Source organism: Ixodes scapularis, unplaced genomic scaffold (genome assembly GCF_016920785.2).
Source record: "Ixodes scapularis isolate PalLabHiFi unplaced genomic scaffold, ASM1692078v2 ptg005870l_1__unscaffolded, whole genome shotgun sequence".
NCBI lineage: Eukaryota > Metazoa > Arthropoda > Arachnida > Ixodida > Ixodidae > Ixodes > Ixodes scapularis.
The window spans coordinates 1-27,962 of record NW_024610473.1 but is presented as its reverse complement, the minus strand read 5'-3'; the positions used below and the strand labels follow the sequence as shown (position 1 = coordinate 27,962).

At 45.2% G+C, this 27,962-nt stretch overlaps 1 protein-coding gene across 1 annotated transcript; it reads left to right on the top strand.

Annotated features, from left to right (window-relative positions):
* The first annotated feature begins 14,148 nt into the window (after positions 1 to 14,148).
* Positions 14,149 to 25,521, top strand: LOC8026174 (cytochrome P450 2H2-like). Its single transcript, XM_042288465.1, has 6 exons — positions 14,149 to 14,178; positions 15,623 to 15,846; positions 16,495 to 16,619; positions 22,707 to 22,813; positions 23,380 to 23,684; positions 25,401 to 25,521. The coding sequence occupies exons 1-6, from the start codon at positions 14,149 to 14,151 to the stop codon at positions 25,519 to 25,521; spliced, it is 912 nt and encodes a 303-aa protein (XP_042144399.1).
* The last annotated feature ends 2,441 nt before the right edge of the window (positions 25,522 to 27,962 follow it).

Genomic DNA, 27,962 nt, shown 5'->3' with positions numbered 1-27,962 from the left:
GCTGTTTTCCCACCACACCCTCCTAGAGGAGACGCCTGCAGGCTTGCCCTGACACACCCTTGTCCAAGAGCTCCGCAGGCTCCCACAGTGATTGGCTGACCATTCTGAGAGAGCGGCCAGGAGTGGCAGCCTTTTCCACGGCGTGTGTAAATGCTGCCTCTCGCATTTTGATGCCAGGTCCAAGATGAATCTGCAGTGAGTAACATTGTCAAGAAAATGCACAAAAAGTGGAGAAATACAGGCAACACAAATGGACTCTCCACTTTCGTCTGCAATCATGTTCCTGCTTTGTTTCACTGAAATGCTGAACTCTAGATATATATAAAAAATGAAATAAATAAAGGGGCACTCTCCAGTATTCCAGGATGGCCTATTTATGTTCCTAACTCAACCTATGTGCTCTAACATCCCACAAGTCCAAAACTTAGTCATGTGTGGCCTACTTCACTATTAAAAAATGTGATCAAAGATAGCGAATGCGGTTGAACCGAATCAAGGCGAATAGGGTGGAACGGCGAAAGACTCTTGTCAGTCGATTGCAAGCGAGGGCCTCTTGTGCAGACGAGCAGGGCTGGTTGGCTGCTTGTCCGGACGTGAAGCTATCGCTTGTGATTGTCTGATGAGCCCCGTTCATTCCTCACCTACATTCGGCCGGGTTCAGTGCCGCCATTTGTATGTCTGAGATTCACTATCTTTTATCACATTTTTATTAGTGAACTAAGCTGCACATGATTTAAACTTAAATATTTGGGATGCTTAGACCACATAGAATGTGTTACGGCCATAAACAGGCCGTCTTAGAAAGCTCCCGAGCGCCCCTTTAAGAGAAGTAATTTCAGCTTTGGAATATGCATTAAGAAAGGAGGTCCATTATTGCTGCACACATCAAATACTAATAATGATATAAAAAAATTGTTTCATGAAAGCTTCACTTTAATGAACCATTTGACAATTTTTAAATTCGACATCGCCAAGTATGAAGGAAGTATACTGCTGTGCACTCCCATGTTTTGTACAAATATTTGCAACCTCGGGCAGCCGAGCAATGTGAAAAAAACAAACAAAACGTTTGGCTCCACTTTATGACAAGACATGAAAAAGAAAACACGAATAAGTGTGCTATTACCAAAGCTCACTACCTTCCCTTTCTGTGTTCCGAAATAGGCATCAATATGTCTCACCAGTCAGCTGCTTATCAGCTGACAAAGAGGATGTGTTTTCCAGAGCTCCTGCGAAGCTAAGCAATATTTGGTGTATTTAGTTTAGTTGCGAGTGTGTTTATGGGTACTAGAAAGCACTTTTTAAAGTAGCGATAGGATAGGCTTGCTTGTTGGATCTGCTTCATTGGTGGTGTTGCGCGGGCACACCCCATTGGGGTTGATCCTCCAGGTTTACCACCCTGCTGTAATGCATTTTTGCTCTAACTCTGGTGGTGCTATGAGGTAGCAGAAAACAGTTTTTAAAGTAGCGATAGGATAGTTGGGTTACAGCAGGCTTTTTAGGTAGGGTCACAAGACCAAACCACCTGTATGTTTGAAACCTTTGGCGGGCTAGTTGGTTTTGTGGACAGAGACGTTACCCAGGCTTTTTTGGTTTTGGCGCGATATTTTTCGTGGGGTCGCGCTGTGTTTCCGTAGGCAATGGTGAATATGCGAAGGAAGAAAAATGCGCAGGCAAATGTAAAAGGGGGACCCGATGTAGAATCTGAAGAGTGTGGCCGTTGGTGCTGCATGATGGAGTTGGAGCTCAAAACTGTAACAGAAGCCGAAGAGAGCAACTTTACCTGTCGGAGTTGCGAGAAGGTAGAACTTGGTTTTGGGAGAATAGGAAGGGAATGGGCGGATACGGTTCAGGAGTCGAAGTGGGAGATATGGGTAGAGCGGGAGAAGCGGGTTCAGCTTGAGGCGCAGGTCGGAGATATGAATAAGAGGGCCGAAGCGGATGTGGTGGAGATGACCAGGAAATGGGAAAGTAAGGTAGGGAGCGTGGCGGGAGAGCTGAGACGATAACAGGAACAGAGAGCCGAGGTTGAGCGACAGGTAGGGGAGCTTAGGGGAAGAGTGGAAGGTGGAGTTGGAAGAGCATAAGAAGTATGAGGAGATGGTGCAGCAACTGACAGGAGTAGTTAATAAGAAAAAGGGTGAGGTGGCAGAGAAGACGGCGAGGGGGGGGGGGGGGGGAGGGGCAGACAAAGGGGGCCAGTTAAATAGTGACGAGGTGATTGACTCTGTAGGAAAGGAGCCTGCACAGCTGTATAGTACTGCAGTACAGCAGGGCTTGAGAAAGGCAGCAGAACTTGAGGCACAAAAAGCACAGAGAGCTGGAGGGGGTGAAGACAGGCAGTCGGGGGTTAAGAGGGTGCTGGTGGTAAAAGACTCAAACATAACAAGGGTTAAGGAGGGGCTGCTGGACAGGGTGAAAGGGGATGGGAGGGTAACCGTATGGCTCAGTCAGGAAAGTGCATGGTAGATGCTATGGCCAAAGCAAAGGTGGAGGTGTGGAAAAACAGGGAAGGAGAGAACCTAGTGTTTGTACACGCAGGACTAAATGATGTGTTAAAGGGACGGAGCCAGAACCTCGCCAGGCAGACAGAGTTGGGGTTACGTAAGCTGAGGGACGTCTCTGAGACTGTGCATGTGCAAATATGCACCGTCCCAGAGGTCTGGGGACAGTCTTTGCAGATAGAGAAGCGGGTGGTGGAAGCTAACCGGGTGATAAGGGGGTTGAGCCGACGATTTGAGTATGGAGTAATGAAAGTAAACAGGGCGGTGCACGAAGCTCGCTCCGCCCCTTTTACAATGGGCATCCACTACAGTGGAACCACTGGGAGCACGGTAGGCGATAGGATTGGATGCCACATCATACATTTTTTGCGGAGCCCCGGAGTACTGAGGGCGCCGGTGTAAACGAGGGCCAAAATGTAGATACAGGGGGGAGGGTTTGGGAGGGTGAGAGGAAGCCTTGCAGGACTAGGAAAAAGAAACAGCGTTCATAAACACGCAGGAGGGCAGGAACAGAATAAAGTGGGAGGAGATTGAGGAGCGATTAGAAAGCGACAACTTTGCAGTGTATGGATTAGCAGAAACATATCTGAAGGATATGGAAGAACCACCATACATACCGGGATATCATTGGATGGGATGCAACCGGGCCAATGGGGAACACAAGGGAGGGGGATTAGGGGTGTTAGTTAAGGTTCAGGAATGGGAAAGGGAACGAGAGGGCTGCAGGGAACACATGTGGGTAAGGCAATATTGGGCGTTTGGACACAACCCTGGGTTTTGTTTATCTAAAAACAGGCGGTGATGCAGGGGAGGAAAATGCAGAACACTTGACATGTATATCAGGAGACGTTAGGGAAATTGGCACTAGCAAGGAAATATTATCTTGGGGGACGTGAAGGCATATTTGGAAGACTTTGATGGACATACAGATACAACAGGGAGGATGTTAGAGGCGTTCTGCAAAGGTTAATGGGTTAATGTTAATGGGTTAACGCTCAGGTGAAATGTGATGGAAAAATAGCACGGGAAAGAAAGAACTCGCACTCGACTATTGACTACTGTTTAATGTCGCGTAAAATATACAACAGATTAGGAGGTATGTAGGTCTAAGGTCTGGGGAGCGATCATAAGAGAATCAAAATCAGATTTGGCACAATAAAACCAGAAATGCAAAATCAAAAACAAGAGGGTAGGAATAACTTAAATGTTTAACGGTTACAAGAGGCGTCTAAGCAGATCGAGAACATTGTATCCAAGCAACCGGAAAGAGAATGGACATATGAAGACTAAGTGTTTTCAAAAGAGAGTTAGAGAAATATTGAATCAAACAAGGATGAAGAAAACTAAAACGCAAGCCCAAAAGGTGGTGGGATAAAGAGGTTAAGGCAGCAATATCGAGACGCCAAGCGGCATCTAAAGAACACAGATGGGCAAAGAAAAAGGGGGCCACACTAGCGGAAGTAGCGACAAAATGGGAGGAATTTCAGGAAAGAAAGCAGGAGACATTAGCATTAATACAGGCCAAAATTGGGAGAGCAGGGGTCCAGTGGATGATAGAGATAAGCCAAAAGGATAGGAATGCGGCAAAAAGATTCTGGGAACACATCAGTGCACAGGGGAAAATGACCGAGGCGTACCAGCAGGCACTAACAACACAGGAAGGGACAAAGGTAGAAGGGGATGAGGCAGGAGAATACATTAGACATACAATCGAAGCAGTATTTTCGGAGTTAGAATCAAATCAGGTCGTAGGGAATGGTAGCGTCTACACAACACACGCGGAGGATCATAGTGAGGAAGAGGAAAGGACCACAGAGGAATGGGAAAAAAGTAGAAGGAAAGGTTCTGGCTGGCACTGAAACAGGTCCAGACGGCATACCAATGAGATTGATAAAAGTTCTAGGCAAAACAAGCAAATTGAAACTAAGGCAGGTGATTGACCAGATACTTATGGGAGGGAGGTACCCAGTGGACTGGAAATTGAGCAGGATGAGATTATTATATAAGGGCAAGGGAGAAAAAGACAGTGTCAAATCATACCGACCAATCACAGTAACTTCAGAAATATACAGATTAGCTATGCAAATTGTAAAAAGAAGAATGGAAGAATGGGCAAAGAGAAAACAGATTCTGGGGGAGCTTAAATGGTTTCAGGAAAGGTAGACGACTGGATGAAAATGTATTCATAATCACTCAGTGCATAGAGATAGCAATGACAAGTCAAAGGCCATTATGGGTAGCATTTTTAAACATCAAAGGGGCATATGACAATGTGAATCAGGAAAAACTCTGGAACCAATTGAAGGGATATGGGCTAGAGGGAACCACAGTTAAGTTTCTAGAATGGGTTTATACGGAGAATAGGGGTGATTATAACATGGGAAGCCGAAACTACAAGACCAGCAGCAATAAAAAGATATCTCAGACAGGTTTGGCCATTGTCTCCCCTGCTCTTTATGATATACCTCAGTGAGATGGGAAAAAGTTAGAACAGTGCAACCTAGGTTTTGATCTGACTAACATGAAGGAAGGACATAAGTAAATCAAATATTGCCACGGTTGATGTATCAGCTAACCTCGGGATAGGTATTATTGGCACTGCTAAACTGTAATTTGTGGGACACAACTATCAGATAGCACTGATGTCACTGTCATCCGCATGCACACTTTTTCAAAGATAGTTCACCTGCTCGTCCTATGGCAAGACTTAAGTATGTTCTTTTATTTTTATTTTTAGAAGGAAAATAGGAATGGAACGAGCATAATTTTTTGGATATTTAGGATGCTTAGAGCCTGTCGAATGAGTTATCACCAAGAACAGACAATCTGAGAAACATCTTTAGTGCACCTTTAAAAGTCAGTACCTGTGTTTGCCTTTTTATGTGCCTGCCTGTTTGTGTCCTTGTTTTTTCTGCCATTAGTCTGTTGTCCTGAACAAGTCAATGAAGTGAAAACAATAGACAAAATGTCTTGTAGGCCCAGATACGTACCTCACCATCTTGGACAGCAAAGAGAGGTGGCCAACAGGAGGCCACGGCCTCACCAAGTGGAGCAGCCACTGCAGCACCTAGGATAGCAAATTAAAGGTTAGAGCGACGAGTTAACATCAAAATCTTGATTTGTTTATACGCTAAGACATACTGTAGCTGTAATAAAGAAAAATACAGCCGCACAACATATTCAAAATGACGTGCAATGCAGTATAAATAAAGCACAATACTCCTTCACAACGTCAATCTAGCCCTATGCTCAGGAGCTATGTTAGTCAAAACATTGAACCCCATTTCTTTGTTGTAGTAATAGCAGGAAGCATGCATATTCCCAAACAAAATGTATGCTACAGTTGCTAATAAGGTGAGATTTCAGCAATGCATGCCCTCAAAATGTTTCGTAATTTCACTCCACCAGTAAATCACTTTCACTTGTTTTAGGATTTTCAGACCATTAGCAAATCGCTTTAACTTGATTTATGACGATGCAAACCTGTAGAGGTAACGTCAGCTCTTTCTTGCGGTACTTTTAGTAAGGTGACACAAGGGCTGTGGTCACTACCATTAAGGTGGTATTGTTGCTTATGATGTTGCCACAGCCAGGCTGCTTTATGCACTAAATAAATGGACACTACCTTTTGAAATCACGCCTTTAAGATAGTATTTATTCATGTAAGATACTGGCAACCTTACCAACTCTCGTTATTACAACTACTCGCCTGTCAGGTAAGCAATGACTGTATCGTGCTACGCTGCATAAAAAAGTCATGAAATGATGTCTCCCTGTTCTGCAATCAACCTTTGTTGAGTTAAAAGTCTGGATATAGTAGTATGACAGTGTTGTCCTGCCCCTAAAAAAGCGACTTTTGATCCCGCTGCTCCTGTGTGCAAAGAGGATGAAACACTATTTTCTTAACGGTAGAAGGGCCTGAAGCATGTGAATAACAGTACTGGGCAGAGCCTCTCCTGAACAATCAATTGACTTGCTCCACTAAATTGAGATTGTCACTACCTGCAACTACATTATCAGCAGTTCAGATTGCAAATACATAATTAGATTTGGGCCCACCAGCACTGTCATCCTGTCAGTAAATTAATATCTGCTTTTATACAGATGAAAAACAAATTAGGATTTGCAACGTACAGTCGGAGGCGTCTTGGGCAACGACTCAGCAAAATCTCGATAATACAAATCTCTCCCCCCCATTCCACTCCCCTCACTTCAAGTGACCCAAATATTAACCAGCAATGCAATTTGTCACTACGTATTGCGCCATCTAGCGGCTACAAAATAAAAGACTGGGTAGGCCAGGACAGCCCGGATCGCAAGGACTGCAGGCGGGTGCATTTAGAAACCAAGTGTGAATGTGGCATTTTGGATCGGCGTCAGCCTTTTTGGGAACCGTTCTTCTTAAAAGTAAGTCCCGGCTTCACGTCTCCATGAGCCCAGCGGGTTTCTGTAGCATCTTGCCTACTCCTATAGGAGTAGGTGAGATGCCACAGGAACCCGCTGGGGTTCGATAGGGTTCCCCCAAAAAATAAATGTCGCTACTGCTGCGTGAAAGACTGTCACAGTCACGAAGGCGACTCAAGCGTCAAACTATACCGCTTCCCCTCGAGATCTTCGGAAGTGACACGGCAACAGAAGTGGATCACTGCAGTGTGATGCATCAGGTAAGTAAATTCTACAGTAATTGTTGCTGCTGAAGTGAACGAAAATAGATGTGCAGGCTTGGAAAGTGGTCTGACGAACTTGCTTTGCAGACTACTCAGCAAAATAACAATTTTATACAAGTTGTTCTACGAGTCACTATAGTCCGTTGCAACCTAAGAACGAAGGGCGAGGGTAAGACGGGTCGGGGAGGAGGAAGCAGACGGAACGCTGGAGAAGAGAGGGGAAAACCTCCTTCTCTCTTTAGCGTTCCGCCTGCTTCCTCCTCCCCGGCCCGTCTTACCCTCGCCCTTCGTTCTTAGGTTGCAACAGACTATAGACACCACATAATAGGGAAATACAATAGGAACAATTGGGCCGATTGTTGCTTCGCTGTGACGTCCAGAATCAGGCGATCAGGCCTTCAAGAAGCGAAAGGCCCGTCCCGGCAGTCGTAGTTGTATGTGCGCATAGCCGTTTGGCACACGCGTGGTCGTAACCAAAACCTTCCAAACCTGCGAGTTCTCAAATAGTAAATTTTCGCAGCACATAAAGCTTTGTTTGTGTCGGCAACAAAATTTAACGCTGAATCTGAAAACGCTGAACAAATGTGACGGCATGCAAAAAACAGGATGCGTAAGTTTTTCTTTAGAAAAAGCTCAAGTGAAGCGTAAATACCCTTCTCAAATGTGCACCTTGTTGCCTGTCACCTTTTCACACCCGGCTTGCATACCACGGTACAGCCATTGTAACGTGCATACTGTTCTCTAGCACGCAGAGTATGTTTCTAATTACTCACATTTTCTAGCCGGGGGCGAGCGCGAGGAAACAGGAAGAGCGTGCCGCACCAGGCTGGGGCTGCGCAGGAACGATGGAGCCGTTCTGGCTGGTCTGGCTCATGGCGACTCCTGGAGCGTTCCGCCAGCGAGGTTCAGATCAGGACCGGCGGAAACGGCGAGCCCTGGCCACACTGACCTAGGCCATGACGATCCCGGAGTGGTTCCGCAGCGAGACTCTGGCTCTGATAGCCCGGAACAGCTTGCCTACGCAGCGCTGGCGTGGGGAGGACGATCCGCAGGCCTGGACACGGACAGCGACTGCAAGCTCTGAATGACGGGCGACAACCCGGCTCGGCGGGCTGCAGTGCCGGCTCTCGAAGACGGACAACTGGGAAGTATAGTAAACCGATTCGCAATCTTCTCGTTGTATTGTGTCACTCCCTGGGAGACGAGCGAAGCACATGCCGATCGCGCGGCGATTATTACAGAGAGACCCCACAAGTGGTGAAGACAACTCAAACTGGTGTCCAAATGACAACTCTAGAATATGCTTGCCGGCTAGCAATGCTGGGTAACAAAGACTTTCGAACTGATAGCCGCCCGGAAATTTTTCTTCTGTAAAGCTATACATTCAGGCTCGAATCGTTCACTGACAATAAAGCTACAAGTCTCTCAGCAGACCTAATAATGCGAAATCCCCACATGGTAATGCAGCAAGCACAAAAAGAAACAAAGAAATATTCTTAATACTTACCTTTTCTCCCACGACCGTTTTTTCCTTCGCGCTCAGCAGCTCGCTGGCGGGGCAAATTGCCCAGTGTGCACAGACGTCGCCGACGTTTCCTAGCACTTCTAGCAACACTTAAGTTTTCCTTTCGTTTTTATTTTTATTAACCCTTTTAGGTACTTTAAAAAAATGTTTGTGTATTTTTAGGACACATTCAATATAAAAATAGTGTTTTTGGGACCCAAAGCAATACTCATGCAAAATGTTTAACGTATCTTAGGAAATACATTTTCTGGTTTCGGTTTCGCGGTCTCGACTTTTCGCCGCGAGGGGTTTCCAGATACTCCGTCGCTCCGTCGCTCCGTCGGCTGCGATGTGCATGGCGGCGCCCAAGATGCGTATCGTCCACGCCGTGCTACGCACTTCGACCTGCTGTTACAAAGGTAAGCAGTACTTTGCTCTGAAATATGCTAATTTTGAATTTTTACAAGTTCTGGATTCCATAGCGCTGACGTATTTTACCCTGAAACGTATGAAGGTCGGGGGAAAAAAAAGTACATAGTAGATATGCGAAGGCACATGCTCTGATTCTCGCCCGAAATCGGTGCGCTTTCTAGTATATGTGCGATTAAAATCGCAGTCGCACTGTCGCAGCGGCTCTGCAACTGGTTTCCACCAAGTTGGTATTTTGCCGCAGAGCCGGTGCGATCGCTTTCTCGTCAATCAGCCGTTCATTAGCCCACTTTCATCCGCGAAAATAAATGTAGGCACATAAAAGCTTCTGATTTAATGCTTCGTTATTATAAATTTCTGGTTACATATTGCATTCCTAAAACATGTACGCTTATTAAGACGTTTTTGTTGTATTTTAGACAAAGTGAAACGCGTCGCGTCCGTGTCCGAAGCGCCAGCCGCTCCGACAGAAATCGCGCGGTTGTTGGAGCATGTGAAACCAAACATTGCGATCGCACTCGCTGCGTCGGCTGTCGCACCGATTTTTTTTTTTTTTTTTTCGCACAGTCTCTGCATGTGAAACTGTCTTAAGAGAGGAGTCGCATAGTAGCTCTGGGATTTCTGTGGTGTTCCGTTCCGTGCTTAGATTTGGCAGTGTTTCAGTAGTTTCCTTTAGGGGCGGGCGTTCACTCTGAATTTTACATACCTGTGCACGAGGAATCGGCTTTAATTGTCGGGAGAAAGCTTCCTGTTTGGCGTGGTTTAGGACATCCCTGTTTTCTGGTAGAATTTGACGTGGTGCTCTTTTCTTTTAGACTTCGTATTCTACTGCTACCTGAAGGAAATTCCATCGGGATCTTTCTACCAGACACGGTGTCGCGATCGTCCCTGTGTGGTTTTGATTCCAGAAAGTGGAACAGTGTCTGATGCGGGACCTGGTGATAGTGAAGTGAGTGACAGTGACGAGAACTTGCCAACGAAGGGCCTAACAACAGAACTTCCAAGCGATAACGAAACTGAAGGCAGAACACCCGCCTGTCCACTTCTGTCAATGTCAAGAAAGAAGCAAGAGTCACCGACGCAAGTTTTTGACTGGGGAGAAGAAGACCGGTGTTTTCTGGAGCCTGCGGAACCCATGTTTACGGCCTCTGATGATGTCAAATGCCGACTGAAATATTTTCAAGTTTTCATTGATGACAAGCTGCTGACGATTGTTGACGAGGCAAACCTGTATTCTTTCCATCAGGCTATTGCATATAGGTAAACGTTTGTTACACTGTGCCAACATGCTTATGCAAAGTACATATTATTTGAAGTGAATCGTTGCATCGCCCCTTCAATTAAGCACCTTATAAAATCAAATGTGGTGTTTTAGCTCTGTACATCTTATTTAATTTTACAAGAAAACATGTTTTCATTCAACACCATACATATATCCGTAATGTGTGCTCACCAGAGGCACCCTGGTGTGCATGTCAGGCCAGTTAAGTGTGCCTTGGTGTGGACATTAGACCCGTCTGGTGTGGCGTAGTGTGCACATCAAGCCATTCTGGTGTGCTGTGTTGTGCACATCAGACCAGCCTGGTGTGTTTTGATGTGCACATCAGACCACACTAGGATGATGTGATGGGCACACCAAACCAGCCTAACGTGTTCTAGTGGGGACAACAGAACACGTTAGGCTGGTCTGATCTGCGCACCAGAACACACCAGGCCGGTCTGATGTTTACGTCAGAAAACACTAGGACACACCAAACCGGTCTGGTGGATTTTTCAATAGGGGATGAAAATGCACACCATGCAGATGAAATTCAGACATAACCAGAGTCATTCAGCAATGCTGAACGTGCACGGGCAAGTTTTTAATAGAAAGGACAACCGTCCTGTAGCATGGGTGGAAAATATCAAGTTTGTCGCCAGAGTTATGATTCAAGCGCTGCGCCATTCTAATGATTGGGTTTACCGGACTAAAAGTACCGGAAACATAAAAAGATGACTGAGGTTGAGTATGTACACGTGGAACCCTAAACCACAGTTCAGATAACAGGCTCGGAGAATTGATGAGGCCATGCAGAGCTATAAAGAGGGGTGCAACGATCTCCGGACTTCGGTCAATCATTTGTGAAAGTTGCCATGCGACGCTTCTAAAGTAAAGAACAGAAAACCGAAGTTCGCCTGCGTGTCCAAGTTGTTGTGTAAAAAAAAAAAAAAAAGATAAATATTGGCATCTCTGGCACCCCTCAACTCACTCCCCGTCGTCATGGTCTCACCTGGTCCCCCTCCTAGTGACGTAATTCGGGATGCCGTGTAGCTTCCCGTGTGCTCTCTCGGGGGGCGCTTCTCTCCCTCTCACTGCTGCCATTAGCGGGCGTTATGCTGCAGCTTAGAGCCGAGCGAGGTCACGTAAGCTTTTCGCCGTAGTTCCTTAGGCTGCCACTTGGGGCTGCAGGTGGGGGAAAAAGCTCGACTTTTGCTTTGCGATTATGCAGCGGGATCACGGCATCTTTTAACGAAGGAGATGTTTCCTCTATCCTCCGGGACACGATAAACAACGTAATTCGCGTGAAGAGCCTGACCTGGTCATTTACATCAGGAGATTCTAAGATCGATGCCCAATCAAAGCTTGTGAAGTAAGGATACATCCCGACATATAGTCCCCCGCCGAAAGATTATATGAGGTATGCGGCGGGGTACCAACGGTATGAGCATGAACAGAGAAATTTTCAGAAGAAATCACTATATCAAGTGCAGGATGATATATATCCTGAGGAACTAATGGAAGTTTACCGCGTGCTACACGTACACTGTTCATATTTGAGAAACATACATTAGAGCATTAAATTGGTGATTCAGAACATCATTGTGTTGTGTGAGATTTAAGAAAAAAGAAAAGTTGAAGAGATGGGTTTCTTCTTGCCTGCAGTAAAAGTTGTCCGTAAAATACATAAAACTGTGGCCAGACCCCTAAGATTAAGACCCCGCATTCATCTAAGTCATTCACTGTATTCTCTATGCCATCAAGAAAACTATGAGATTTATCTGGCGGTGTCTGGAAGGGAGGTAAAATAAATCGATTAAAACGCGCGTACTCCCTTTGCAGACTCCATCTCGACCCATGCATACATTCTCAGGGAATTTCTCTAAGTCTTCGCGTCTCCTAGAGCGGTAGCGCCTGTCGACTGCGACCAACACTCCACCTCCCGTTCTGCTCCGCGAGGTAGAATCTGTTCCGATGAAGACGAGGGGCAAATATTTGGGAGAGGGAGGGAGGAAGGCGGAGGAGGCCATCGCAGTAAAAAAAAGCGTTTGCGACAGGCGGGAATCAAACCCAGACCATTTAGGTTATCTACCGGACTCCCCGAAAATGCGGAACATTCAGGGAAAGAATCTGCATTCACACAGAGCTAAGTAAACATATCCGCAAGCAAGGTTAGGAATGTCTGAAGCTATGAAAATTTTCTCATGCCCGCTAGAATACCCCATTCTACAGTATTACAGAGTATTACGGTGTATGAGGTAAGCTAGTATTACACAATTCAAGCTAAACCTTCCATACTACTTATACTGCATTTACACGCGACAACTGTAACAAGTATGTACAATACAAAGTTTAAAAAAAATAATGCAGTTAATATCAATTGTATAAACTTCAGCATTCAATGTAAAGGAGGTTGGCTGCACTACACTACTATTAGTGGTATAGCTTCATTCTAGTCTTGATAATGCTGTGGGGGAAAATGCTTAGCAAGTTGCTGAGCAATTGTGCTGCGCCTGAAACGTGTGGTGTCTACGCTCTATAGGCGCTCCTCATCGATCGGTTTAGCGACTGGTTAAGCGCGTGGCATGTGCATTCGACAGCAATTCCTAGAATGTAGATACCGGCGCTAAACCAGGTTTTGAAAACGCGTGACAGGATGTCAAGTTGGAATCTGCCGGGAGCAGAGCGGATGCCCCGCAGGGGTTTTCCATCAAATAGCACTTCAATTCACGGCGATTTGTCATGGCGCACTCAATAAAGAAAGAAAAATTGTCGTGACATGCTGGAAAAACATTCGCTTAATAATGGTATCATGAGGGAAGGTCATGTAATCCAAATCATGATATAAACCACTGTCATATTCTGTAATTATGTTAAGCCTACTTAACGGATTTCATAGCCCTTTGATACCCCGAGTGGTCACGAAGATAATCTTAAACATGTCGCTAGGTCAACGACTCTCTTCATTCAGTTCAACAAAATGAGGCGATTGATACCAGACTCCAGATGTAATACAGGTTTATAAGCCAGGTGTGTGCCTCTCTTTCACGCAGACTACTCCACCATCTGGGGTGCGATTGGCTGCACTGATTAAAAGAAGATTAACTAATGGCTTTTTAATTGCATCACGGTGCGGAACGTACACAGAGGCCCCTGAGAGCGTCTCTGTGTACGTGACACTTTGTGGCATATCTAACACGAACATACATCGGCAATTTACTCGGACAGAATTTAAATTGGCACAAAACTTTATCATTAGGTTACGCTTGGCGTGAGCAACTTGCTCCGCACTAGTAGCTCTGTCGATGTCATTTTTATTGAAAGCAGTTTTGGTGTTCATGTAAGTATATGTGCCATGCCTGCACGCGTTTCACAATCTAACGTTCGCCTTTCGAGACAGTGTCGGCACTGCACTCGGCGTCCCGCAATATATATATGCACCCACCCGCCTAATTAACACGAGAAGTTTGTGTGAGCGCTTGCACTGTCGAGCGTATACAGTCCCTACCAATTATGCGTCTAGGTTCAGAAACACGTGTATCCTGTTGGTGGTTCTCGCATTCTCGCTTCGCCGGATATACCAAATCGCGAACTTCCCTAACGTCGCTCGAATTGTAGGTTGTAACGACCCCCACCAGGTGTCCGCATCCTTCCTAAAAAGATAAAATAAAAATGAAATGAACAGTCGGAAGCATGTAAGCGTTTTGCGTACGAGCAGAATATTAGGATATAGTAGTTGGTGAACTGGAGAAGCGGCTCAGTATCCCAGGGACCGAGGCGTCATCAATGGCCACCCATCTTCTCAGGCTTGTGCCGGTGAGACATAAGATGCGACAATAGGCGAAGTGCGCGACCAAAAGCGTTGCTCTGGTCGACTTGCCACGATCGCGTATAGTTCTCTACAACATCTGAAAAGGGATTTTGATTCCGCTTTCATCGACAGAAATAAGAATGATGTGAGACAGTCACCTTCGGATATGTTGGTTTAAGAATGCGATGAGTCCGAGCTTCTACGGTGCTTTTGGCCCGCACCATCGAACTTATCGTTTGCAATTTCCGATAAATAGCCAGGATCACAACTCGTGACGTCACGGAAAGAAACCCCCTATTCGTGACGTCACGGATAGAAGTAATAAGAGGGCACCGGTGAAATATCCCGGGGATTTAAAAGGCTGGGGACATTCTTCTTCTACGCACCAAGCCACGTTTAAAGCAGCGGAACGTTTTTTTCGCTTCCGTGTCATTCAGATATTTGCCTGCTGTCATCGGAATACTCGCGACATCACACGAACCAAGAAGTTGGGAGAAGTTGTTTGGCTATCATACCCTCTAAAATATCTGGAGCGTTTACGTTCCCGCAAAAGCACAATTCGGAGAGCCAAATCACTGCACCTTATGCAAAAAAAAAAGGTCGACAAAACGACGAGGCTCAAAATGTGTTTAGGCCTAATCAAAAAGTTTGCTCTGCATGGTACTGAGCGTGGTGAAACGTCATCCACGGTTTCCACAGCGCAATTAAACTGTATTATGTTTACCTCAAAACAATTCGCCGCGCTCCATTCGTATGCGGAGCGTAAGTTCGTCTGCTTCTTGAACAGGGGTTGCAGTGTCCTCAGACCGCCGAGCTCTGATTGGCTCAGAAGGGAAGGATAGTGGGTAGACCTCAAGGTAACTAGCATCGAGGTCTACCCACTATCCTTCCCTTCTGAGCCAATCAAAGCTCGGCGGTCTGAGGACACTGCAACCCCTGTTCAAGAAGCAGATGAACTTACGCTCCGCATCTATAGCTTGCAGCGATTGGTTCTCCCAGTGAACCTTTTTCGAGGAACGAGTAACGAACTGCTTATATGAGTCACTTCTGTGGCGGGGCATGCGCAGTGCGTATACCGGAGCGCCCATTGTGCCGTTTCGGGTGTGCAAAGACGGTTCCCTAAAACTCCCTATTATCGTTCCGATGTCTCCGGTAACGACAACCAATACTCTGCCGTAACCTTTGCGCATGCATAATGTCGTTATCGGGTATCGTTATCCGGTGTATCGAACTACCGGAACGATCCACTCAAACTTCATATTTTGAGAAAACGGTAATCAATTGCGCATTCACTTTTTTTTTTTTTTTGCAAGTAACAATTGCAACGTTATTTTGTTACTTTATTTTCCCGATAACGCGTACAACACTGCGCTCAAGACATTATGTGCCGCCCGCTGGCTCTGTCAACGTGATCAAGCTTGTGTCATTTCCTTCTTATTTCTGATTCAGGCGGGACCGGCGGAATGGTTGGCGCTGCTTTTAACCACAGCGGCTCTGGTGCTCGCGTACTTCGCCGCCACCGACTGGTTCTCGCGGTTCACCAGCCCTGTCGGGAAGGAGCTGGTGCCCGGACCTCGGGGGCTCCCGTTCGTGGGCAACCTGTTCTCCATGGACAACAAGTTCCACTTCGACAAATGCGTGACGTGGGCCAAGAAGTACGGACCCGTTTTCAGGTGAGTGCGCAGAGGACTGAGGGAGAAGTTCTACGAGCGCTCGCAGAGTTAGCATGCGTTTTAATTAGGAGTGCAAGTTCGTCTGCTACATTTTGCAAGGGTCATGTCGACGTCAGAAAGATGTCGAGCTCTGATTGGTTCTGATGGAAGGATAGTCGGTAGACGTCAAAGCAAGCTGCCTCGAGCTCTACCCTCTATATCCTTCAATCAGAGCCAATCAGAGCTCGACATCTTTCTGACGTCGACATGACCCCCGGAAAAAAAAGCAGACGAACTTGCGCTCCGGATTGGTTTCGTTTTAAAGTCGCAGTCTCACGGCTCGCTGGTAATACAAAAAGGTCTCGGAGTTTCTCCGCAGAGATGATGGCAGAATCGCCTGCGGACACGCTTCAATCAACTTCGAAGCCTGTTTTCTTCGTACATATGTATGCTTGAAACATATGTCTGCGGACAGATGTTTTCTCCGCAAGCTTTTTTTTTTTTTTTCCTCCGCAGACCGGCATGCAAGGAGGAAACATGCCTCAGCCAGTGTAGGGCAGACTGTTCTTTTGTACGATGTATTGGCAGTAGGGACGCGGCTAAATACAATGTATAGAATGATGGGATACGAGAGAAAAAGAACAGCGTACTAAACATTTGTCTTTGTAGGGTCGAAATCGGCGCCACTTCCATGGTTGTGCTGAGCGATTTCGAGCGTACAAAGAAGTACCTGAACAAAAAAGAAATCCTGTATCGTCCGGACACCTGGATGTTCAAGCAAACTACGTTTACCGGTACGTACAAACACGTCGACTTTGGCGGGCATCTCGTAAATATTGGCGATTTTCGTCGCGTGTCAATTGAGTCTTTCGCGGCTTCGTCTCTCTATAATAGACCAGCGGGTGCTGTGAAAATCTGCTGCGCTCGAGAATGCTGGCCGGCGAACCTGCCATGACAGCTTAACTGTCCTATACCCGATGGCTGCTGTACTCGATTTCGTGGAAGTTACCGATACTTAACGCTTAATCTCTATTGCCAGCGAGCGACACCTCACGGTGGAGCGCCTCGCTTCCGAGTAAAGGCTTCGTACCTCGTCATTAGAAAAACTACCCGCATTCGGCGTTGCTCCGTGAGCGTTCCCACGTGATTACACACGCATGCAGGTCTGGTTCAGAGCTGGGATTTTATCGTATCCTTCAGCGAAGGCGGTAACCACGGTAACTCACCGCCATGTTTTTCGCGTATCTGCGCTGAAATATACTTTCTACGAAGTGCTTGCGTATTCGACGGTCCGCTTACTACTACGGGACGACTTTTGCCAGTGTCAATTATTAATAAAATCCACGTGATACCCATTTTTCTCTCCTCGTTTTATCAGATTACCGTGTTCGCTCGATGGAGATCGTGCAAATCTATCGGGAATCACCGGGTCACAAAGATGGTCGCCAGACAGACCTTTAGGGGTCTTGGTGCTTAAAAAAATTGTCGCCAAAAAACTAAAATATTTTTAATCGCAGGAAATGAGTTTCCGTTTTTCAGAAATGTTAAAACAGTCCGGGCAACGAACCAAAAACGATGTCGAACGTAGCTGAGCTTCCCGACACTGTATTTGCTCAGGAAGTTGCCTATTCGAACCGCAACTAACCAGGAAATTGGCGGCGTCAAGAAGAAAAAACAGGGGCACATGCAGTGTCAATGCTCTAAACGCAGCCTATGAAGCGAACCTAGCGGAAACGCACGAGTCGATTTCACGGATGAGAGCCATTCCTGCCCTGCAAACATGCAAATAACAAATTTTACGTCTGTTTTCTTTTATTGTCGTTTTATTGTACTGCGTTGGCGACTGTGCCATCCAATCGACACTGCAACGCCCGATACAATTGAGCTTAAATAGCATATTACGTCGTGGAATTCTCCAAACGTCTGAATTACACAACAGCATCGAAAGTGAAGTTTTGTTTCCTTTCAAATTATACATCCGATATTTTTCACAACAAAAGCAGCAAGTCATACGGACTTTTTTGTATAAGTACGCTTGTCATTGTTTGCTTGACACGTTCAGCATTCTATCAAGATTGCCCGCGACAGATATTTCGATGTTTTCACATGTCGGCTGAATGTTTGACTCAATCTGATTAAGAATATGAGCACGGCGAGGCGTCTTCCTCAAATATCTGGTATATAAAAAAAAAAAAAAAAAAAAAAAAAAAAACTCAAATTACTTAAAAATTATGAGGACGGCAAGGCGTCTCTTTCGAATGCTCTGCATAAAACAAGAATAACCAAGGCTACTTAAAAATGTGAGGATGGCAAGGTGTCTCCTTAGAATGCACTGCATAAAACGAGAATGACTCAAGGTACTTAAAAATATCAGAACGGCAAGGCATCTTTTTCGAATGCCCCGTACAAAACAAGGAGGAATTAAGGTACTTGAGTATTATGAGGAAGGCAAGGGGACATTTTTGATTGCCCAGTATAAAACAAGAATAACTCAAGATACTTAAAAAATATGTGGACGGCAAGGCGTCTGTTCCGAATACACTGTATGAAACGGGAATGCCTCGAGGTACTTTAAAAATACGAATAATGCAATCAAGCTATTTCGAATGCCCTGTATAAAATAAGAATGTCTCATAGTATTTAAAAAATTGAGGACGACTAACAGTCTCTCTTGAATGCGCTTTATAAAACAAGAATGACTCAAGGTACTTAAAAATACGACGAAGGCAAGGCGTCTCTTTCGAATGCCCTGTATAAAAGAAGAAAAACTCAAGAAGTTAAAAATACGAGGACGGCAAGGTGTTTTTTAATGCCATGTATAAAACAAGAATGACGGCACTTGAAAAATATGAGGACGGCAAGGCCTGAATAAAACAAGAATGACTCAAGGTGCTTAAAAATACGAGCACAGCAAGGCGTCTCATTCGAATGCCCTTATAAAATAAGAATGCCTCAAGGAACTTAAAAGTATAAGGACTGCAACGAGACTCTTTCGAATGCACTCTATAACACAATAATGACTGAAAGTGCTTAAAAATATGTAGCCGGCAAGGCGTCTCTTTTGAATGTCCTGTATAAAACAAGAATGACTCGACGTACTTAAAAAAATGAGGACTGCAATGTGCATTTTAATGTCCTGTATAAAACAAGAATACCTCAAGGTAATTAAAGAATATGAAGACGGCAAGGCGTCTTTTTTGTGTGCCTTATAAGGTAAGAATGACTCAAGGTACTTAAAATATATCAAACGGCAAGGCGCCTCTCGAATGTCCTGTAAGAAAACAAGATTGAGTCAAGCTAGTCAAAATAAAATGAAATATGAGGACGGAATCCCGTCTATTTTAATGCCCTGTAAAACAAGAATGATTCAAGGCACTTAAAAAATCAGAAGACGGCAAGGCGTCTCTTTTCGAATGCCCTGAATAAAACAAGAATGACTCAAGGTGCTTAAAAATATGAGCACAGCAAGGCGTCTCTTTCGAATGCCCTTATGAAATAAGAATGACTCAAGGTACTTAAAAATATGAGGACGGCAACGACGCTCTTTCGAATGCACTCTATAACACAAAAACGACTGAAGGTACTTAAAAATATGTAGCCGGCAAGGCGTCTCTTTTCGAATGTCTTGTATAAAACAAGAATGACTCGACGTACTTAAAAAAATGAGGACTGCAATGTGCATTTTAATGTCCTGTATAAAACAAGAATACCTCAAGGTAATTAAAGAATATGAAGACGGCAAGGCGTCTTTTTTGTGTGCCTTATAAGGTAAGAATGACTCAAGGTACTTAAAATATATCAAACGGCAAGGCGCCTCTCGAATGTCCTGTAAAAAACAAGATTGACTCAAGCTAGTCAAAATAAAATGAGATATGAGGACGGAATCCCGTCTATTTTAATGCCCTGTAAAACAAGAATGATTCAAGGCACTTGAAAAATCAGAAGACGGCAAGGCGTCTCTTTTCGAATGCCCTGAATAAAACAACGAATGACTCAAGGTACTTAAAAATATGAGCACAGCAAGGCGTCTCTTTCGAATGCAATTATAAAATAAGAATGACTCAAGGTACTTAAAAAATATGAGGACGGCAACGACGCTCTTTCGAATGCACTCTATAACACAATAATGACTGAAGGTACTTAAAAATATGTAGCCGGCAAGGCGTCTCTTTTCGAATGTCTTGTATAAAACAAGAATGACTCGACGTACTTAAAAATAAATGAGGACTGCAATGTGCATTTTAATGTCCTGTATAAAACAAGGATACCTCAAGGTAATTAAAGAGCATGAAGATGGCAAGGCGTCTTTTTTGTGTGCCTTATAAGGTAAGAATGACTCAAGGTAGTACTTAAAATATATCAAACGGCAAGGCGCCTCTCGAATGTCCTGTAAAAAACAAGATTGACTCAAGCTAGTCAAAATAAAATTAAATATGATGACGGAATCCCGTCTATTTTAATGCCCTGTAAAACAAGAATGATTCAAGGCACATAAAAAATCAGAAGACGGCAAGGCGTCTCTTTTAGATGCCTTAAAAACAAAAACGACTCAAGGTACTTAAAGATATGAGGATGGCAAGACGTCTCTTTTAAATGCCATATAAAATAAGAATGACTCAAGGTACCTAAAAATATGATAATGGCAAAATGCATATTTTTCGAATGCTCCGTATAAAATAAGAACGAATCAAGATACTTAAAAAATTTGAGGACAGCAAGGCGTCTCTTTCGGATGCCCTGCCTAAAACAAGACTGTGTCACGGCACTTAAAAAATACGAGGACTGCAAGGCGTCTCTTCCTTATGCCTTGCATAAAACAAGAACGACTCAAGGCAGTTAAAAATATTGTTATGGAGTCTAATTTACTAGGTGTTGTCCATCGCCAATTTAGAACGGATTGTGTGTTGGCCTCGTGCCGTCTGCGCGCTCATCGGCGTCGTCCTCAGTGGGTTCTGGCACGCGCCTCAGCAGCACCGGTACAATAGGATGACCGCAAGGCGTCTCTTTCGAATGCCCGGAATGAAACAAGAAGGATTCAATGTACTTAAAATATACGACGACGGCAAGGCGTATCTTTCAAATACCCTGTACAAAACAAGAATTAAGTGCCGTTCACACACTTGCAACCGAGTAGGACCGAGAGAGAGGCAAAACCGGTTTTGAAGCCTCTTGCGACGGCGGAGGACCTACTCCGCTGCAGCGGATTCGGTCCAACAATGTTGCACGAGGCTTAAGACCGGCCTCTCGGTCCTACTCTGTTGCAAATGTATGAACGACGCTTAACTCAAGGTGTTTCAAAATACGAGGACGGCTAGGTGCCTCTTTCAAATGCCTTGTATAAAACAAGAATGGTAATGCCACTTTTTGTTGTACGCCATGTGGACGCTACGAGATGACGAGGAAAATATAAAGAAATATTTGGAAACAAAGTTCCGCCATAGCACAAAACAAATCAATCGTTAGTTGGTCATGCAGCAGGAGTTTCGTCTGCTGAAGTATGGCGACAATGTTACCCATTGCACATGAGAAACTTAGTCTGTGCAGTACGACTGCAAACCTGGGGTCTTTCATGTGCATCACACACTAGGGATACACGTAACACGGCTGCACGCCGGTACGATGCTCATTCGGATGAAACGGACAGGGGTGGGGATTGAACTTGCCATAGCACTCACACACTTTGAGAAGAAAAAAAAAAAAAAGAAGAATCGCAGCGAAATTGGTTTGATGACACCACACCGAGCAAAGCGCAGATGTAGGCACCAGGTAAAAATAGGACATCACCCTGTGCAGAAGAACGTTGAGACACCCCAGTAAATATGAAACACGCATTGTGGGTCTTTGTGCTTGGATAATTTAGCAAACAGTCTATGCTTCGAGAAGTCGAGAGGGAGAGAGGGAGAGAAGACGAGAGGCGCGATGGGACGTCAACACGCCGAGCTCTGACTGGTGTAATTAATGTTAAGGCGTCAAACTAGCTGCCTTCATCACTAGTCACTCTTCGAACGCTGGCAAACGTGAACCGCTGGACGCTGGCGTTTGGCAATCAAATGCGTTCCAAGTGGGAGTAGAGACAAAGGAAACCAACAGAGCCGTATATAGGGAGAGTTTGGCCATTCATTGGGTAGTATAGAAGGCAAATGAGGAGGGCGCCATTGGGCGGAAAGCGATCTGGGCGTGTTCCAGGGCGCCTTCACAATTTTGAATGTGGCCAACCGTGAGCCGAAAACAATACCCTGGCGTTGGTCGCGAGAAACGAAATTCATAAGTGCGTCCGAGTTAGTCTCGTTGACTGAAAATACGGTGCACGTGATGTTTCAATCACTGTCATCCAAAATCATGGTGGAAGAGAGCGACTAGAAAAACGACCGACATAATCAGTACGCCTGGTGCCGAAGGCCGTGAATCTGCCGTCCGAGCGGTCCCACTCTGTCCGAGCAAGACAGAGTTCAAGCGGCACATTCGTTTCTTAAATCTTTTTGCATAATCATAATCGAAACATCAGGTGCACCCTATTTTCAACCAGGAGGAGTTACTACATTTAACCCTTACGCTCTTATGAAAACTGCTTCTCGTTACCGCCGCAAGGGGCATTCTTTTCGGCTTCTGGTTGGCCAAGAAAGCATGCCAAGCCCTCTTTCTGCGTCTGGTGCACGCCCTGGCTCTCGCCCGCTACTCCCATTTACCAAACTCTCTCTATACACGGCTCTGACAGCTAGGCTTGCTTGTACCCCCTAATCATTCGAACCAGAGCTCGGCCTTCTAACGCTCTAGGCTTACGTTTCACTTTTGATTGCTCGCATCACTATTTCCACCAAGAGTTGTTCGTGCGCGAGGCGAAATAATCCCTACTAGTACGCTTACTCCGTAAATTTACGCAGGTGTTGGAGTTATGAACGGGCAGAAGTGGCAAGATAACCGACGCTTTTGCCTGCACGGACTGCGCGACGTGGGATTCGGCAAGACTTCGATGCAAGACACCATCAGGGTTAAGTCTCGGCGCTATGGTTGGTTTTCCCGGGAACTTGAGAGTTGATCATGAGTGTAGACGCTTTTCGTTTGCTTTCGTTCTCAGTCGCGTGGGTTCCGTATCTGGTATGCGGGACGAAGAAAAATAATAAAACATGTTAACCTGGTATACGCGACAAAATGTAGGCGAGGCAAAACAATAGTGTACAACAATCGAGCATCTTTCGTGAACGCCTTCCAGTGGCGTAAAGAGATCGAAACGGTGGTTTAAGGGATACGAGAAGTGACGACATTCAAGGCCGCAGCTCTGACGCCGCCATGATTGTGGACAATGACACCTCTATGACTTCCTCGAACGGAAATCAAGGACGACTCTTTTTTTTTTTTTTTTTCTTTTTTGACGCGGTATAAACACATCAGCCAGAGACTCGTCCCAGGCATTGTTGCTCTGATAAATTGCCATTACCTCCCGATGAAAAAAAAAAAAAAAGAGGCACAACGACCAGAAACGAATTAGACAGAGCACCAATCTCAGTTTTATTTTAGAACCTCTCATTTGTATAAGTCTTGCCCATACTTACGCAGGAGGAATCCGGTTACCTGGTGGAAAACATCTTGGCCACCAAGGGACAGCCCATCGACTTCGAGGAGTTCATCTACCCAACCGTTTCGAACAACATCACGACGCTGGTGTTCGGGACCCGCTACGCCTACGACGATCCGCGGCGCCACTACCTGGACGAGCACATGAAGCACTTCAATCACCTGCTGCACAAGAGCTACATCATCGGATACCTGCCGCCCTGGTTGCAGAGGATCGCCACTCTGTTCCCGTCGCTCAGGGATGGAGCCATCAAGGAAGCCTCCGAGAAGCTGTCCTCCTTCATCCGGTACGAGATATGGAAAATGGTGACGGCACCGTTAATTGGCTCTTCCTCCTACTCTAAATTAAAAGGTATAGGGCACGCGAACGCGCTTCCACAAAACTACGCCAGCTGCTTTTATAAATATATATATATATATATATATATATATATATATATATATATATATATATATATATATATATATATATATATATATATATATATATATTACAAAGTCTGTTTTTATACGATGAAAATTTACGTTAGGTTAGCGAGTTTTAGAATAACGTACACAAAAGCTTTGCGTACGCAAAGAAGTGTTGTCATCGCCATGTGCCAATCCAAAGCGCGGTTCGACCTCGCCGCAAGCGCTGTGACGATTTTTTTTTTCTTCTTATAAGTACGCAAAGCTTTTGCTTACGCTTTCCTGAAACTGGCTATTTTACGCAGGCAATGAGTTGTATTTCAAAGTCACATCAGATGCTTCAACACGCTGCCTAAACCGCATGACTGGAGGACATCTGCACACATGAGTCTCAGGAAGCGCCCGCTAGATGGCCGCAGTTGCGGTGACGTCGCATCACGCCACCCAAGTCTCACCCCGCGTCCGTTAGGGGGCTTCTCCGTCTATAAAATAAATTAGTGTCACTCTCCAAGCAGACATTCTGGCAATGGCTCTTCCACCTAAAGAACAAGATGCATAAGTGCAAGATCTGTAAGGATGCATTATGAGTCGCATCTATATAGCTGTGACTGCACTGTGCAGTCCCTCAGGAGAGGACTGCTGAATTGTTTAGAGCACGGAACACCTGATCCCAGAAATATTGCCTGTCCATTCATCCGTGCATCTCCAGGCTAAATTAGGCGGGGAAATTGACGTCACGCGCCTCGACGTCATATGAGGTCAGGTCACGTGACATCACAATATCACGATGTCAAGTCCTAGTGTAACGTGGTATTATGGCGTCTCGATCGCGACGTCAGGTTAAGTGACGTCGATTTCCCTCGCTATATTTATCGGAAAATTAATTCTTGACTCGCCAAACCGACGGTATAATTTCTCGTGAAACTCTGCCTTAGAAGCACACTCTGAGAAATCTGGTGAGTCTATACTTTGACACAAATCACTTAGAGGAGTTAATTGCTCAAATTTAGAGGAGAGAGCTTGTGAAATGACGAGGCTAGTAATATGTTTAGAACTAAGAAGAAGAAGAAAGGAAGCCTGCACTGGGGGTGGCACAGAGTGGTGGAACGTCCTGCCCATGGTGACACATTGAACACCGATTTTTTGTTAGGTCCAAACATATTGCCAGTTTTGTCATTTCCCGAGCTCCATCCGTAGTTGGCAGCGGTTTTCTCTCTCAAGTAATATGTGAGAAAGCAGAAAGCAGAAGCTTTATATTTTCTAGAGGCATATTCAATTACATAATCATGAATCTATACCGGGCCTTCCCGAGGAAAAAGAAATTGGTGTTATTTCGGCACGGCGTCAATAAACGATGTATCGCGGAAAGCTCACACTCTCGGTGGGAATGTGACTCTCAACTTACTCTTAGTTTTTATATTCCGAAGCCTCGAATGTTCAAAATATTGAAAGTTCGCCAGCCAGCTCGCCTGCATGTTTTCTGTTATTTCTCTCATCGATCTCCACCCTAAGGTTACCAGTTATTATATTTACGTTTTCTGATGCATATTTGTATCGTTTTATACTTTTCATAAATGTTTTTGCTTGTATTCCAGAGAGCGGATTCGAGAACATAAGGAAACACTGGAGCCGAGTTACAATCGGGACTTTATAGACTTTTACCTGAAGAGGGTTATAGAAACTCAAGACCAAGAGGATTCAAACTTCAAAGGTTAAATCGCATTGTTCTTCTCAAACCTTACCTAACTTTCTTTCTTGTTTAGAATATATTGTTTTATTTACACAGCTTTCTAGAATTTTATGTTCTGTAGCCCCACCGCGGAAGAAAACTCAAGAATGTTCTATACTCGCTTTTTCATAAGCTCGAACTGGGCCACTCTGCAGCGGTATCATAAATATCTTTCTAAGAAATTCGATTTCTAAAACAACTTATTAGTTGCGTCCTAAACATTTATTTCGCGTTAACCGGCGCACCTAAATGTGCTTACGAAAATATGATTTCTGGGGGCAAAAATGCAGTACGTTGTCGCATAGTTTTCTCTATATACTACCAGATAATTCTCACGCCACGCCCAAGAGGTGACGTTTGTTATGGAACTGCGTTAGCGCAGAGACTTCGCACTTCCGGAATTGGGATTCTGCGCGTGCGCAGTGCTCCCCCCCCCCCCCCCCCCAAAAAAAAAAAATAAATAATAAAGCTTGGCTTTTTTTTTTTTTAATTGCAAAATTTGATTACGTGTCGACGCTCGTTTTTCGTTCAAATGTAGCGCCCCCAGCCAGATGCTAAAAGTTTTATAACTAAACGTTTTCTCAATTAAAAGTTATGAGTGCTTTCTTTGCAAATTTCAATGGAAAAATGAGCTCGTTTTTGCCCGTTTTCGGTGACTGGCGTCACTCAGCTCCGTGCATTCGAGAGCTGCGTCGATCCCCATTTTCCCGTTGAAAATGTAAGCAAATTCTTTATAACTTGTTATTGAGGTGACGGTTAGTTTTTAAACCTTTGGCATCTGGTTTGGACCGCTAGCGCTACATTTGACCGGAGGATGAATGTTCAGCACAACGTATAATTCCTTCTTTTTTTTTTCTTTTTTTTGCAAGTAAAAAAAACTTTTTTTTTTTTTTTAGGGAAAAGGGTAGGGAGAACGCTCTGTATACACCAACTCATCTCTGTGACGTCACGGCGCGGTGGTGGCGCGTCAGTCGCATTTCCGGTCTGGGGCTGTGGGCAGAAGTCCACATGCCAGACGTGTATTCCTGCGTTGTTTTGAAAGGAACCAGACAAAAACCTGCCTTCTCGTCAAAACGCCGCGACTTGGGCCGTACCAAAAGTGTCGAGAAAGGTTTGAAGGTCAATTTTCAGGTGCTCGGTTCGTCCGAGAATCTGGATATGTGCCGTAAAAAGGGAAAAGCAGACGCCTTCGGACAACGATTGCTTGGGCGGGAAGCACTTTGGGTTGAATTCACGGATACTTGTGGTCATCAGATTTATTTGCTTTGTTGCAACATGAACGCCAGAAAACCATCAAGTTGTGCGGACCACCTGCGGACTACGTTCAGTGCGTCTTCAAGTTCAAACGGCCGCCTGATCGTTCGAGCTGTCGTCTGCTCTCTCAAACGTTTCTGCTTGTCGTCTGCTCTCTTAGACGGCGCCGGCCCGTATATGTTGGCCCTGTATTTGCGATAAGAAGTAAGTGCAGGCCTCAAAAGACTTACGTTTGAAGGTTGGTAAGCAGGCTCGATGTAAACAGTAAATACAAGATGTTGATCATTGTTACCAGTGAATATCACTGACTATATATGCCTAATTGACTTGGTCCGATTCTGCTTGCGATTTTCAGTATCGACGTCGACCATTTCAGCTACGGTTCACGGTTTTGCAGCCCGAGCGGCGTCGCGACTGAAAATTGCGAGCGAAATCTCATCATGCGAATCAGGTTTTAGCGTACATACTGTGGCGTCCACGCGGAATGAATCGCCACATGTCACATTATTCGCGCGAAGTTTCGCGGTGTAACGAGCCTCGGTAATTTCGCTGACGCCGCTCAAGTAGTCAGACATCGCCAGGAAGACGTAAAATCAACGATTCGAACACGAAAAAGAGCACGGAGACTCACACCGACGCCGATAACATCGCATTTCAATGGTTTGTCTATGGGCGACGGCGAGGTTCTTGCCCACACCCCCCCTCGCGCATGCGCGGCGCCGGTGGCGTCCGCTAGGGGCGCTCCGGTTTGTTTGTAAACAAACCAGAGACATGGGATGGGCATCATTTGAGAGCAGGGAAGCGGTGAGCAAGGTAGAATTTGAGGATAGGTTGAGGCAAATGGACGGGGAGCAATGGGCACGAAAGGTTTTCAGCTATTTATACATGAGGAGTGTAGACACAAAGTGGAGACAGCGCACTAGGAAATTAAGAGGAAAGTTTTTGGGCTATAGCGAAGATACGGAAGAGCAAGTCTCAGTTAAGAAGAAAGTTAAGGCCACAGAAAGAGATTGGTGGCTAGAGGGAATGCAGACAAAGACGGCTCTGGAAAGCTATAGATTAAACAAAAGAGTTATTGCCAAAGAAAGCATTTATGACAATTCTAGGGGAAGCTCATTGCTGTTTGAGGCAAGAACGGGTGTTCTGCGAACCAGAACATACAGAGTGAAGTACC

What these genes read in the sequence shown, in the direction of transcription:
- LOC8026174 (XM_042288465.1), top strand. Translation starts at nt 14,149, where the DNA reads ATGGCCACCCATCTTCTCAGGCTTGTGCCG. An exon ending in ATCTTCTCAGGCTTGTGCCG is followed by an intron (nt 14,179 to 15,622) that starts GTGAGACATAAG and finishes TTTCTGATTCAG; the next exon opens with GCGGGACCGGCGGAATGGTT. An exon ending in CAAGCAAACTACGTTTACCG is followed by an intron (nt 16,620 to 22,706) that starts GTACGTACAAAC and finishes AAATTTACGCAG; the next exon opens with GTGTTGGAGTTATGAACGGG.